The sequence below is a fragment of the Harpegnathos saltator genome, unplaced genomic scaffold (assembly GCF_003227715.2).
Source record: "Harpegnathos saltator strain DR-91 unplaced genomic scaffold, Hsal_v8.6 scaffold594, whole genome shotgun sequence".
NCBI classification, from domain to species: domain Eukaryota; kingdom Metazoa; phylum Arthropoda; class Insecta; order Hymenoptera; family Formicidae; genus Harpegnathos; species Harpegnathos saltator.
In genome coordinates, this window is record NW_020230420.1 from 808,639 (window position 1) to 821,290 (window position 12,652).

General features: G+C 48.6%; 1 protein-coding gene across 2 annotated transcripts in view; it reads right to left on the reverse strand.

The window, feature by feature from the left end:
• Positions 1 to 12,652, reverse strand: part of LOC105186304 (protein turtle) — a 157,636-nt gene continuing 144,984 nt past the window's right edge. For both annotated transcript variants that reach the window (XM_011146396.3, XM_025304171.1), the window contains exons 16-17: positions 12,353 to 12,446; positions 1 to 2,178 (exon numbers count right to left, since the gene is read on the reverse strand). In XM_011146396.3, the coding sequence (XP_011144698.2) occupies positions 984 to 2,178; positions 12,353 to 12,446 (1,289 nt within the window). In that variant the 3' untranslated portion in view covers positions 1 to 983. The remainder of the gene's footprint in view (positions 2,179 to 12,352; positions 12,447 to 12,652) is intronic.

Below are 12,652 nucleotides of genomic sequence, written 5' to 3' on the forward strand. Positions count from 1 at the left end.
CTCCCCCCGGGTTGAATGATATCGAGATTGCTTTACCCCGAAGGACAATCGACATAGGTCCTCTCTTAATCGGTAACGGGCGGGACCCCGTAGGATTATCGTCTTAACGTACGGCTCTACTACGTCGCTCCCGTCATGGTCGTGCGAAACTTATGTATCCTGAGCTGATGCTTATAACAGCCTTCTTTTGTAGATGGATGCCCAGCTACTAGAATTGACTTAAACTCCTCTAATGCGGATTTCACATGATGATGATGATCCTCGTTGTGCTGCGGCGGTTGGTCTTCGGTGATGATCGCGTTGTCGTCGTCATTGTCGTCGTCGTCGTTGTCGTCGTCATCGTCGTAGTAGCAGTCGCAGTCGCAGTCGCGTTGTCATGGCCGTAGTCTCTTCGTCGTCGTCTTTGTCGTCGTGTTGATACGCGGTCTTCTATAATAGATAAAAGCCAGTACCAAAATCTAGTCACACAGGCGATATCTAGGTTCCTCTTCCTCTGACGTCGGTACTCTTCGGGTGTCACCCGTCGGTCTCTCGCGTAGCCTGGTCTCGCTTTCTCTCTCACTTCGTAGATCGTGTCTTTTATCATATTTGATCCGTTCTCGTAAGCGCAAAGTTGATGCCGTTGTTGCTGCTGCTGCTGCTGCTGCTGCTGCTGCTACTGCTGCTGCTGCTGCTGCTGCTGCTGCTGCTGCTGCTCCTGCTCCTGCTCCTGCTCCTGCTCCTGCTCTGTCGCCGTCATCTACTACATCCGTTCAGAGCGCTTGAGCCACCCGTGACATTCTCCTCCTCCTCCTCTCGGTCGCGTACTCTCTCAAAGTCGACGTGATCGCAACGATCGCGATCTCGCGAGTCGTTTCTCGCGTGCCGATAGCTTCGATCGTCGGACATGTTCGCGGCGCAACTGCATTAACGTATCCGAACCGTTTGTACGATAGTCTCGGGTCTACCACGGACCCTACCACGGCTCCACCACGATCGCTTCTTCAACAGGCGCTTTCCAAGTGCGCGCTCTGCCTCCTCCTCGCCTGTCTCTGCCGGAACTGATGGAACTCCGCCTTCATAGCCTGTACCCTAGCCTCTATGTTGTCCCTGCTGTACCTCGGCGCCTGATGATGCACCGTGTGATGCACTTGGTGAATATGGGGAACGTGAATAGCGTGGATCTGATGCACCGGCGGTCTCTCCTCCCTCGTGGGTGTGGAGGCCGATGTGGGCGTCGGCGTGCACGACACCGGATCGAACTCGTAGTGGCCGTCGACGCTGCCGGCGTCCACGGCGTTCTGTATGTGCGTGTGCGCCACCTTGGTCGGATCCTGGAGCTCGAGCCAACGACCCACCAAGGGCGGCGGAGGTGGCCTGTAGGGCGGCGGACGCCATTCGGCGACCGTGCTGCCGCTCCTCGAGCTCTGGTTCTGCTGCGAGGTGTTCTTACTGCCGAAGCCGGAGCTGCTCGACCTGCTCTCCGGTGAGGTCTCAAGATCAGGCGATGCTGCGAGCTCCGGCGCCGATCTGGCGTGCCGAGCGTGCCTCGGCGGTAGTCTCGCTCTGGGTCGTCCAGCCGGCTGCGGCGGTGAAGACGTGGCCAACGGCTGGACCGGCACGAATCGCCTGGACTCGGCGTGGATCGCCTTGAGCGACGGTAGCTCTTGACTGTACCGCTGGTGCACGCTCCGTAGCTGAAGATAGCCGGGTGGCGTCGGGAAAGAACGTTCGCCGGAGGATGGCTGCTTGACGGAGCTGAGATCGCTGAAGTACAGGGGGGTCCAGGGGACTTGGGCTCCGCTCGGCGAACTGGCCAGGAATCTGGGCGACGAGATGGCGCAGACGGTGGGTTGTATCCTCGCGAGGGAGTTGACGGCGCCGTGATGGTGTACCGACGGCAATGGGCCGATGGACACGCCGCTGCCGTCGGATCTCAGGCTGAGCTGGCTGGTGCCGACCAGCGGGCGCCGCCAGGAGGACTTGAGCCGTTGCTTCGGCAGGAAGCCACCGTCGTCGCTGCTGGACGCGTCCAGGATGCTGTTGTTGGCCGAGCTGAGGACCGAGTCCGCCACGACGAAGCGGCCGTCGGCCGCGCGGGAGATCTTACCTAGCGGACGACCGCGGCACGAGTCCGGGGTATCCGGGTTGAGGATCTCCCGCAGGAGGCTTAAACCTGGTACTCGGCTTTTTCTAGGTCTACGGGTAGGACAGAAGGAGCGTTAGAGCGATCGCGGCGGTGGCGGCCGGCGGCTGCGGCCCGATCGAGCTCGTCGGAGGAAGTCACGGCGTGTTGGATCCGCCGTGATGCGTAGCGCGAGTACCGACATTTCTCGCTCGAGCCGTTGCATCGAGCCGATCGAAGTGCGCGCGAAAGCGAACGTTGCACCGCGACGTGACGCGCGGGGCTGCTGGAGAATTTGGTCTCCTTTGCGTCAAGTGTTAAGTGTGTACCCGATCCGGCAAAGTCGAGAATTTTCGGTACTCGCTCGGTACTGTACGCGCGGATCTTTCTCTGCGAGAGAAAGTACATAACTCGCTCTGGCACACACGAGCGCGAGTCTGAGATGGAGTCGTTCAGCGAGCCTGCTGGACGACACTTTGTGGCGACTGACTCCTTCCTCCGACGCGATCCATCGGCCGCTCGGTACAGCAAGTACGTGCAACACGACGCAAAAGACACGCAACGTTAACGAACAAAAAGGTTAAAAAAAAAATACAACAGTTCTAGATAACAAGGTAACGTAAGGCCAATGTTCGAGTTAACTGGCAAGATAATTATATCGATATATAATCAATTACTTGTATATACGTATAATAACGAATAACGGATGCAGGCAGGGAAGGCATGCGGCATGCGCATTCCGGTGCACGAGTGGTCGGGCGTGACGTGGGTTGTGGGTGGGTAGGCGTCGGCAGTGAGTGGATCTTAATTTTTCTCTCTTTAAGAACTTGGAAAAAAAAGTGAATCTTATATTATCTCTGTCTTATGTATCTTAGTGTTCTCTTTTCTCTTTTTCTTTTTTGCATCTTTTTTTTCTTTTTTCTTTTTTCTTTTTTTTTTTTGTCTTTTCCTCTAGCTCGAACAAAATTTCGTTCCGTTCTCATAGATCCCGTTTCTTTTTGCGCGACTTTTTGTACTTCTTTCGACTTTGATATCAGTGAATAGCAATCGTGGATTTAGGTGCTCCGAAACTCGTCACCTTTTCTCCTCCTTCGGGTCCGGCAGCAAGGAAAGAATGGGGGAGAGAGAATGTTGTAACACAACGATTACATTCACAAAAAACAATATCGTGGCGGTAATGATAAGAAATATAACGCTAAATAATCGAACGTTACTTCTAGGCGGTGGTGTTAGGGAGCAAATAGATAATGTGTTGTACAAAGAGGTGTCGGCGAAGACACGGTCATCTCTCACCGTCGAGGTGCGTCGATCGACATACGTGTTCGTCGCGGACAGCAGAAAGGAATATCGCAAATATCGTTTCATCGGAGTCTCTCGGTGGAGTCTTGTGACGGATCGCGGTAACAAAGACACGGTAAAAATGGGTGAAGGGACGAGACACAAATGTGTACGAATGACCGGTCGAGCGCTTCGCAGCGAGAAGAGAAGTTGCGTCGCAACGGATCGATGCAGGATAATACCCGATGTCACATTCGCGCCTCGGCGAGAGCGATCCGAGTGAGCGAAAGCCGAGGGAGAACGCGAAGCTTCGTCGCGTGAAAATTCGGCCGAGCCGTTGTGATGCAGCGGTCGGGCACAGCTCTTCCACCCCGAGAAGCACTCGATTTCGTGTCAAGAAAGTCAAGAGGTAGGCATGTGTGGCACACACAGCGGGATAAATTAATAAGAGTGTGATACGCGCGTCGGCGTGAAAATCAAGTGGCGATAACAAATCGGATTTTGGGATCTGAGGACAGCTTTCGGGAGAGGACGGGGGAGGGGCTTTCGGAGAAAAACGTGTGTGATACGCGTCGATGGCTCGATTATCCGAGACTGGGCAATGCAACGAAGCATCATGGACGATTAACAGGTGGAGAGAGAGACGACAAATGGTGGATGTATACACGTGGGGGATGCAGGTATTTCGCGCGGCCGCAACGAGCGCGGCTTACCTATCTCCGCTTGCTTATTGCCGAGTGTTCGCGTGTAAGCGTGAGCGTGTCTGTTTATTGGTCGTCTAGAATCGACAGACTGGAAACAATCAAATAACACAAGAAGCTTGAATTAGAGTTTCCGACTGGCCGTGCGCGCCGCAACAATCGTGGTGCGTCGGTTCACGCGTTGTTGAAAACTGTGTGTGTGTGTGTGTGTACGTGTGTGTTGCGTGTACTTTTATGTTGTGTATGTGTGTGTTTGTATGCGTGTGCGTATGCGTGCGTGACACGCGCGTTAATGAATCAAAGTTTCATTTGGTTCTCCCCTCTGACAAACGTTCTTTCGTCCCGAGTGATTCGTCGACCGTTTGTTATCGGGAATATGGAATATTGCTTTTTTCGAGTATGATGCAATTGAGATTGCATACTTGTGTCGCTAATGTCGTAATGTTTTTATATGGGCTATATTTATGTTTATGTATGTGTGCACGCGTGATATGCGCGCACGTGTATGTGTGTAATGTATGAAAAAACAAAGAAACGCACACAATATTGCGAGAGCAGCAATAGTTGTAAGAGATTAATACCGTGATACGATAAGATGAAATGTGATTAGTTGCGTGTAGCTGTACAGTAAGCCCGGTGTTGGTGAACTATGTTCGAGGAAGAACCTTTCCGAGTTCCAACGGTTACTGATATTAGCCTGTCTTTAATTAGTTTAGAGAGACGATGTGCGAATATAACGCGGTTATTGAACAATGTACACCAAACCGGGGCTAAACGGTCCAGAAGTTTGTAGCAAGCTACTGGATGATTTCTGCTGACTGTAAAATAAGTATTTCGAAGGATATACGATCGTCTCGTAGCTCATGTGAATTTCGAGAAAAATGAAGAGAAAAACACAGCTACAAAATTATGAAAATGCATCACCAGTAACTTCCCGCTCTGTTTGTAAAATAAGTAGTTTCATAGTTTAACGCTGAGAAGAATACATCCAAGAAAGAGAAGTGTCTGTTGCGCGATACAAATATGCGTGTGAGGAAAACAAAGAAGAAAATAGCATATCTGAGGAAATTTGACGTGATTATCGTAATGGGAGATGTAAAGTATATAATATCCGTAAAAATTATTTCAAAACAATTATTTCGAATAAATAATATGCATCGAGATAGATGAGCTTGAACGTTTGCCAGACACACTTAACACATCGAGTCGCTGTTTATCAGTTTGTCAACGATTAATTGAATAATGATAAGTGAAAGCGGCGTTAAAATGTGAGAGACACTAAAATCAAATGAAATATTAATGATTCGTTCAATATTAGTGAGTGAGTGAGAGAGAGAGAGAGAGAGAGAGAGAGAGAGAGAGAGAGAAAGAGAGAGAGAGAGAGTGAGTAAAATAAGTTAATGTACCTTTTTCAATGTCATATTTGTGATAATAATCTGAAAAGATAATAACAGTTGAAACACGAAGAGCTGAAAATATTTATGAAAGGAAACCGACAAGTATGTGAGAGATACTTTGAAGGATTGCAATCGTGAGCACTGCAAAAGCGAAGGAAATACGCAAATGATAAGTGTCAGTCGATACAGAAATAATTTCACAATATTAAGATGAATCGAAGAATGTGAATGCAAATGTGTAGCGAAAGATACAATATAACGATAAAAATATTGAGCATGTAATACGAAGTGAGAAACTTCGAAAATTTGTAAAGAAGATATACTGAATCGTTTGAGTTATTCATCGAACGCAATATATCCGAAAGCCAATATTTAGGCAAAAATAGCACGTATTTATTTTTCTGTAAAATAACATGTATACATGTTTTCTTGCGTAAAACATTGAAAATGTTTACAGGCCGATTGTTATAGCTTTTCAGATAAATGCTGCTATCGACAACCAATCCAAATAGATACTGACGTTTTTCAGATATATACGCTCGTCATAAAAATTGTATGACAAATTAGTAGTACGATTAAATGACGTTGAAGAAGTAAAATTAAACATGAGCACAAGTTCCAATGGTAATAATGAATTGAGCGCTTCATTATTTCGTGAGAAATTCGAAGGAAAAGTTGTTTGCGGTGAAATATCACATAAAGAGTTATTCACGCAGAAGCGGTAATACGAAGAATGAACGAGGAGTCAAAGTAGGCAATAGCAATATATATGCTCATTTGATAGTGCGCGCGTGACAGTAAATTTCGAGTGAAAAGCAAACTCAATGTAGTACGCAATAAAGAGAAGAAGAGCAACAAAACGAACCAAGTTGTACAGTGATTGAAGAAAAAATATATATATATATATGAGAGCGAGAGCGCGAGAGAGAGAGAGAGAGAGAGAGAGAGAGAGATATGTTTATATATATAAGATATAGAAAGAGAGAAATAGAGAGAGATAGATACCGCGCGGCGATTAATTTCGGCTAGTCCCGGCTCTCAAAACAGTTAAAAGAAGCAACGTAGATCGGCATACTGCTGATAAGCGAATGTATGCAAAATAGTGAGAAAGTTGGCAAGTCCGCTGATCGGCAGAGAGAATGAATGAGAAATCTACTGCCTTGTCTCGATCCCCCTTATCTATGTACTCCCTAAGGCCGCCGAACGAAGGTATTAGGGTACTGACTGGATGTACTAGTGTGACTCCTAGCGGTTTTGCCTGTATTGCAGATCTCATCTACAGTCATGACAATCATCCTAAGTAGTAGACAGTAGTAGTAGGTGGTAGTGGTAGATTAGTAGGTCCTAGCAGGTAACATTGCAGAGCTGTAGTCTCGCATAGTAGTAGGTAGTAGTAGCAGTAGTGGTAGTAGTAGTAGTAGTAGTAGTAGTAGCGGTAGTACTAGTAGTAGTAGTAACGGGCATGTCCCACCGGCAATTGGCGTTCGCTCGCTCGATCGACCGAGGAGGATCGACGACGACTGACGCAAGTTTGAATCGATCTGACAGTTCGTTCGATCGATCGACGGACCGCTCGGTACAACGTGTTTATACACACACAAACACATATACGTATGCCGTCGGCGGGAACTTATTTTCGTGGTTCTCGGGAGCAACCGTGGTCTCGGGTACGTAGTAGTAGTAATAGTAGTAGTGGTGGTGGTGGTGGTGGTGATGGTGGTGGTAGTGATGGTGGTATTGGTAGTAGTAGTAGTAGTAGTAGCGGTAGTAGCGGTAGTAGTAGCAGTAATAGGTAGTGGTAGTAGTAGTAGTAGTAGTGGTAGTAGTAGCAGTAGTAGTAGTAGTAATAGTAGTAGTAGTAGTAGTAGTGGTAGTACTTGGTTTTTTTCTGTGTGGCTAGCGGAGGTTAGGCTTACTGTTCCGCCTCTCTATGATAAACACGCTCTCGTAATCTCGATTATCGAGGTGGAGTGCGTGATGGTCACGATCACGGTTCGGGGGGGCCTGCTCGTGGACCGGCTCCGAGGTGGCAGTGGCGGGGGTGGTTACTTGCGTAGGAAGTGGTGATTGATGAAGAGGTTGTGGTGGTGGTGGTGGTAGTTGCGGATTCAACGGGCTGCAACGGGTCAGCGTCGAGACTGACTCGCCGCACGCGTTTAGATTTGTCGACCTACAGAAAACACAGAGAGAGAGGAGGACAAGAGACGCCCACGATTTTACTTATCGTCTTGTCTTTCAGAGTTTCGTTTTCTTTTCTTTCTTTTTGCTATTACTTTTGTTTCTCTTGGTTGCAACGACTATTTTTCGACCGGTTTGGCTTTTCTTGCCTGTGTCCTCGCGATCACTGTGCGCGAAAATCATCTTAGGGCCGGAGACACAAAGCGAGAGAAGTAAAAAGAAAGAGTGGCAGAGAGTGAGAGAGTTAGTTAGAGAGAGAGAGAGAGAGAAAGAGAGAGAGAGAGAGAGAGAGAGAGAGAGAGAGAAAGAGTGAGAGAGAAAGAAAGAGTGAGAGAAAGAGAGAGAGAAAAAGAGGGAAAAGGGTAGCGGGGAAATCCCTTCTTTGACGGTGCGACGATCGATTGACTCTACTATGCGTTGTTCCTTTTCTCTCAGATTCCATTCTTTACTACCCTTTGATAGGCAACGGTTCCGCGAAGTAGCTCCCTACGCCCTTCCTCTCCGGAGTCTCTCGACCCTTGGCGCTACTCTCAAACTCGTGTCGGCTCTCTTCTGATCCTTGCTCTGATCGCGACCTCGGTAACACCGAGATTATTTCAGGTCTGTATTCGTGGTCGACGTCTCCGAGATATCCAAATAGCGAGCTACGCCGATAAGCGCACGACTGCAATCATCGCGCTGAAGAAGAAGAACACGCGAAAGCAATACGTATCCACAAGTAATGAGGAAAGATTACATCAGGTCGCTCCTTAATGCGCTTTAACTTGATTTAGATTCTTTTTTTTTTCCTACGTGGTGTACCAAGGCGCGCGCTCTTCATTATCCCGGGGAAATTAGTGTAGTATTTCGCGTCCGACGTGCTGTCGGAACATTAGGAAATTGCAATCGTTGCTTTTACTCGGCCTTTTACACAGCCCAGACACGTGACCACGAATGCGGGCCTTGGCAAAAGACTCTTGGCAGTGGCTGAACCGTCCAGCCCGTTCTGGATATATACGTGTAGGTATAAACGTGCAATATCGATCTCTCTCGGGGTAATTCTCGAGAAACGCGCTCGCGCGCTCAATGAAAAATTGCGGCGAATGTTTGAGCTTATCATGAGGGTGGAATGACAGAAGTTGTGACGGTGACGTGAAGCAGAGCCACTCGAGGATAATTGTTGATGATGATAGAGCTGTTTTACACGCAAGGCAATATTAAGCGAGAAGGAGGGAAACAGAGAGAGAGAGAGAGAGAGAGAGAGAGAGGGGGGGGGCAGAGAAGAAGACTATACCGGTGATATAAATATATTCACAGCTATTCGTTGAATATATTTATGGTGCACCCATATATATAGTCTATACAGTGAAACAATATAGTTTGCTGCTAATTCCACCAAAAAGAAAAACAGGTCAACGATCAGTACTCGTACACATCAGTTACAGAGGCGCATGCTTGATTACAATTCGGACGATGTAGAGCGCAGTGTAGAGCTGACAATACAGCTGCGAAATTAGAGTTTCGACTTATATAATTACACATATATGCGGTTCATACGCGGTTTTTGAAACGGCCTCGCGATCGGCTTCAAACCTACGGGAAAAGCTGTATTAGATCGAGAGAGAACTCGATCGCGCCGTGCGTTTGATTGGCGGGATCATCGAGATGCGTGACAGATGTATGACCATGACGCGTTGCCTGTGCGTGTAAGAAGGACAGGATTCACGAAGGGACGGCGGCAGGGCTCGCGAGAAGGATGGGTTGGCCGACGGAAATTGGATCTTCGATTAGCACCCTCACGATAAGCGCTACGACAATTCACATACAGGAAGTACAATTTCGTACGGTACGACAACAAGTACCGACGGCAACGTTCGCACTCGAGAGAAACAAATAAGGGAAAAACTGAACGGTGCGGCTAATCAAACGATGACGATGAAAATGACTGGATCGAGACTGAATCGTTTCGATAATTGTCGCGGGAAATTCGGGGTCGAAACGTCGGAACGAAGGCAAAGAAGAAAACAAACACGAGAGAGAGAGAGAATGAAAGAGAGAGAATGAGAGAGAGAGAGAGAGAGAGAGAGAGAGAGAGAGAGAGAGAGAGAGAGAGAGAGAGAGAGAGAGAGAGAGAGAGAGAGAGAGAGTAAGAGAGAGTGACAGAGTGTGAGAGAGAGAGGGGGGGAGAAGAGAGAATGAGAGAGGAAAAGAAAACGAAACGGGTAGCGACGATGAGACGTACAAAGTCGCGGGAAATCAAAGAGCGAGATACGATCCAGAATAGGCATCACTGCAGTCGTATTGTGGACTTTTGGATGCCACGATGGAAAATCATAATGGTCACAACTGAGTACCCGCTATTACACGTGCAGTCCGCTTAGGCGTGATCGCGAACAAGTTTCTGAGCGCCTCTCGCGCGCGCACGCGCGTTAATTACGGCGTGGGTGCGTTCTTCTTTTTTTCTTTCTCTCTTTTTTCTTTTTTTTTCTTTCTTTCTTTCTTTTTTCGTTCGCTCTCGTACGCACACGGAGCGTACGAGAAGGCGCGCGCGCTCGCGACGGAATGACGGAGGCACGCTTTTGCGTGTCTCGTTACTGTTTCTTCTTTTCTTTTCTTTCTTTTTTTTCGCGGCGGTTTCCTCCGTTCTGTATATGCATACGCCGTTCTGAGTCGCGAGTCGCGAATCGAAGAGGACTGTCCGTTGTGCGTGTGGGATCAAGTGGCGCGTTCGATTCGCGCGTAGAATCTGCTCTCTGCCGGTGCTTTTCCCTCCGTCGACCTGGGGGGGGGGATCTTTCGCGAAAATTACCGCGGCGAAATATAATGATATTCCGTATCGTGCACGAGCGAACCCCGGCTGAGCCATCGTCCGATCCTGAGGTGGACTCGCGAAGAACCGTCGATGTCCTCCGTCTTCCCGGGCGCACTTGCACGTCGCTCGAGAAACGAGAATCGCGGCTGCTCATTGCGAACCGCGCGCCATTTGACTCGCACCGCGACGGGACCCGACCACGATTCGATTCGGCGGCCGGATCGCACAGAGAACAGCGACTCGATTCTTTTCTTTTGGTCGTTCATGCCTAACGGAAACGTGCACGCATGCACGCACGCGCAGCGCGTGGGAGTGTGCGTAAGTTACTTATCGATTATCGAAAGATCGTTCTCCAACCTCGTCCAAAATACCTCTGCTGCTGCGGTTTAGTCTGCCGGTTTAATTGCTACGAGATACATCTAGAAGCTCGTAGTGTTATGTATGGCGGCAAGTAGATCAAAAGAGGTCTATCGTTCCTCGTTTCCTTAATGCCCCCCTCATTTCAAGGGGATAGTGCTTGTTCTTTGTCAAAGTGAATTGAGCTGACGGCGGGAGAGAATGGGTTTCTCTCCGTACGTCTCTCTTCGGTCTTGCGGTTCGTATATGTATATATACATATATATATATATATATCTCTCTTTGTGAGCGTGTCGCCGCTACCACAACGCGGCACGTTATCGTTACTCCCGCGATTGTAAGTTTGCAAAATAATCGGACGACATCGTCATCTTTGCGAGACGCTCGTGTGATCTCGCAAAGAGAACCGTTACCGTTGGAGATGCGGATCAGAGAATCGCAGTTGCGAGAGTCGTTGACGTGAGAGCGAGACGGAGTACATGTAAATCCCGATGTACCCGGGGCAATATGCGAGATGTTGGAAAAGAGCCGTCGAAACAGCTGGAAGGCTCGTAATACTAAACCGAATAGAAGAAAAAGAAAAGAGAAAATAATAATGCTTAATCGCGACATAGGTCGGCGAACTTCGTGGTCTTTTCGTAGCGAATGACAATTTTTCTCCGCTTCTTGTTCTCTTTCCATTCAGAGTTCAGTGAGAGAGTACCCCTTCTCTCCACGGGCCGTCGAATATCCTAAACACCTCTTTCTTTTAACATCCTGGATGTAGATGTGTGTGTATATATATATATATATATATATATATGTATCAGACAGGCGTAATATATCAGACAGATGTTCGAATATCTGTTGGCTAGAATTACTCGTGAGAGGTTTCGTAAATGCTTGCGGTGCTTCGGTCGCCTATTGCTCGTAAGAGGGGGTGGAGTGGACTTAATCGCTAACTCTGGCTAAGCCTAAGTGATATATGTTTCTTCCGAAGTCGCATCTGCACCGCGACGCGTCTCGAAGACGCGTACAATTCACCGGCGATCTTCGACGCCCGCGTCCCGACATATATGAGTTCTGACATCTGAATCTATCGTTAAAGAGACTCCCTTCATCGGCGAGGGTAGTCGAGGTGCTCCGTTAGGTCGCTCTGGCGCCGTCTCGCCGATCTAAGCCGTCTACGCTGACTCTGCGGGAACTCATTAGAGCGCCATGAATTTATCAACGAGCACAATATCGATTACGAATTACGCGCGAATAATCTCGTCTCGTAATTTAATCGACCGATTGGCTGCTCACGGGTGAGAGAAAGAATTTCCTTCCGACATCTTCCGTGGCTGACGGAGCCACGGAATGCGGAGTGCTTTTTGGAAAATCAGCTCGATCCTCGCGAATGCGGAATTTTGATCGGGTTTGTGCGGTGCTGCTGCGACCTCCACCGTCTACTTTTGTCATCTGATCGGAGCCTTTGGGCGCCTCAACGGGGGTGCTCCAAAGTATCGTGAGTCAAGACTCTGTGGGACCTGAGGGGATAATGGTGTTTCGGGATATAGACACTCACTTTTTCAAAGGCACTGTTCCCTGGGGCCCCTGCCCTGCGCCGTTCCTGGCGTCGGTGACCCGGCAGGCCACCATGTTATACGCTGAAAGCAGTTCTACAATGTTACATAACTATGTTAACCACGAATGTGTTCAGGTTCACAGGTGCATGCCCAGCGCCTGCGTTACCAGATCGTAGTCGTCTCTTTGATCAGTCCTGGGCGCTAAACGCAAATCACACGAGGCCGGCGATGCTGCAGAGAGAGGAGCCTCCGCAACGTGTTAAAATCCGATGAAATAAGCGGGCCCAGCACGGACCAAT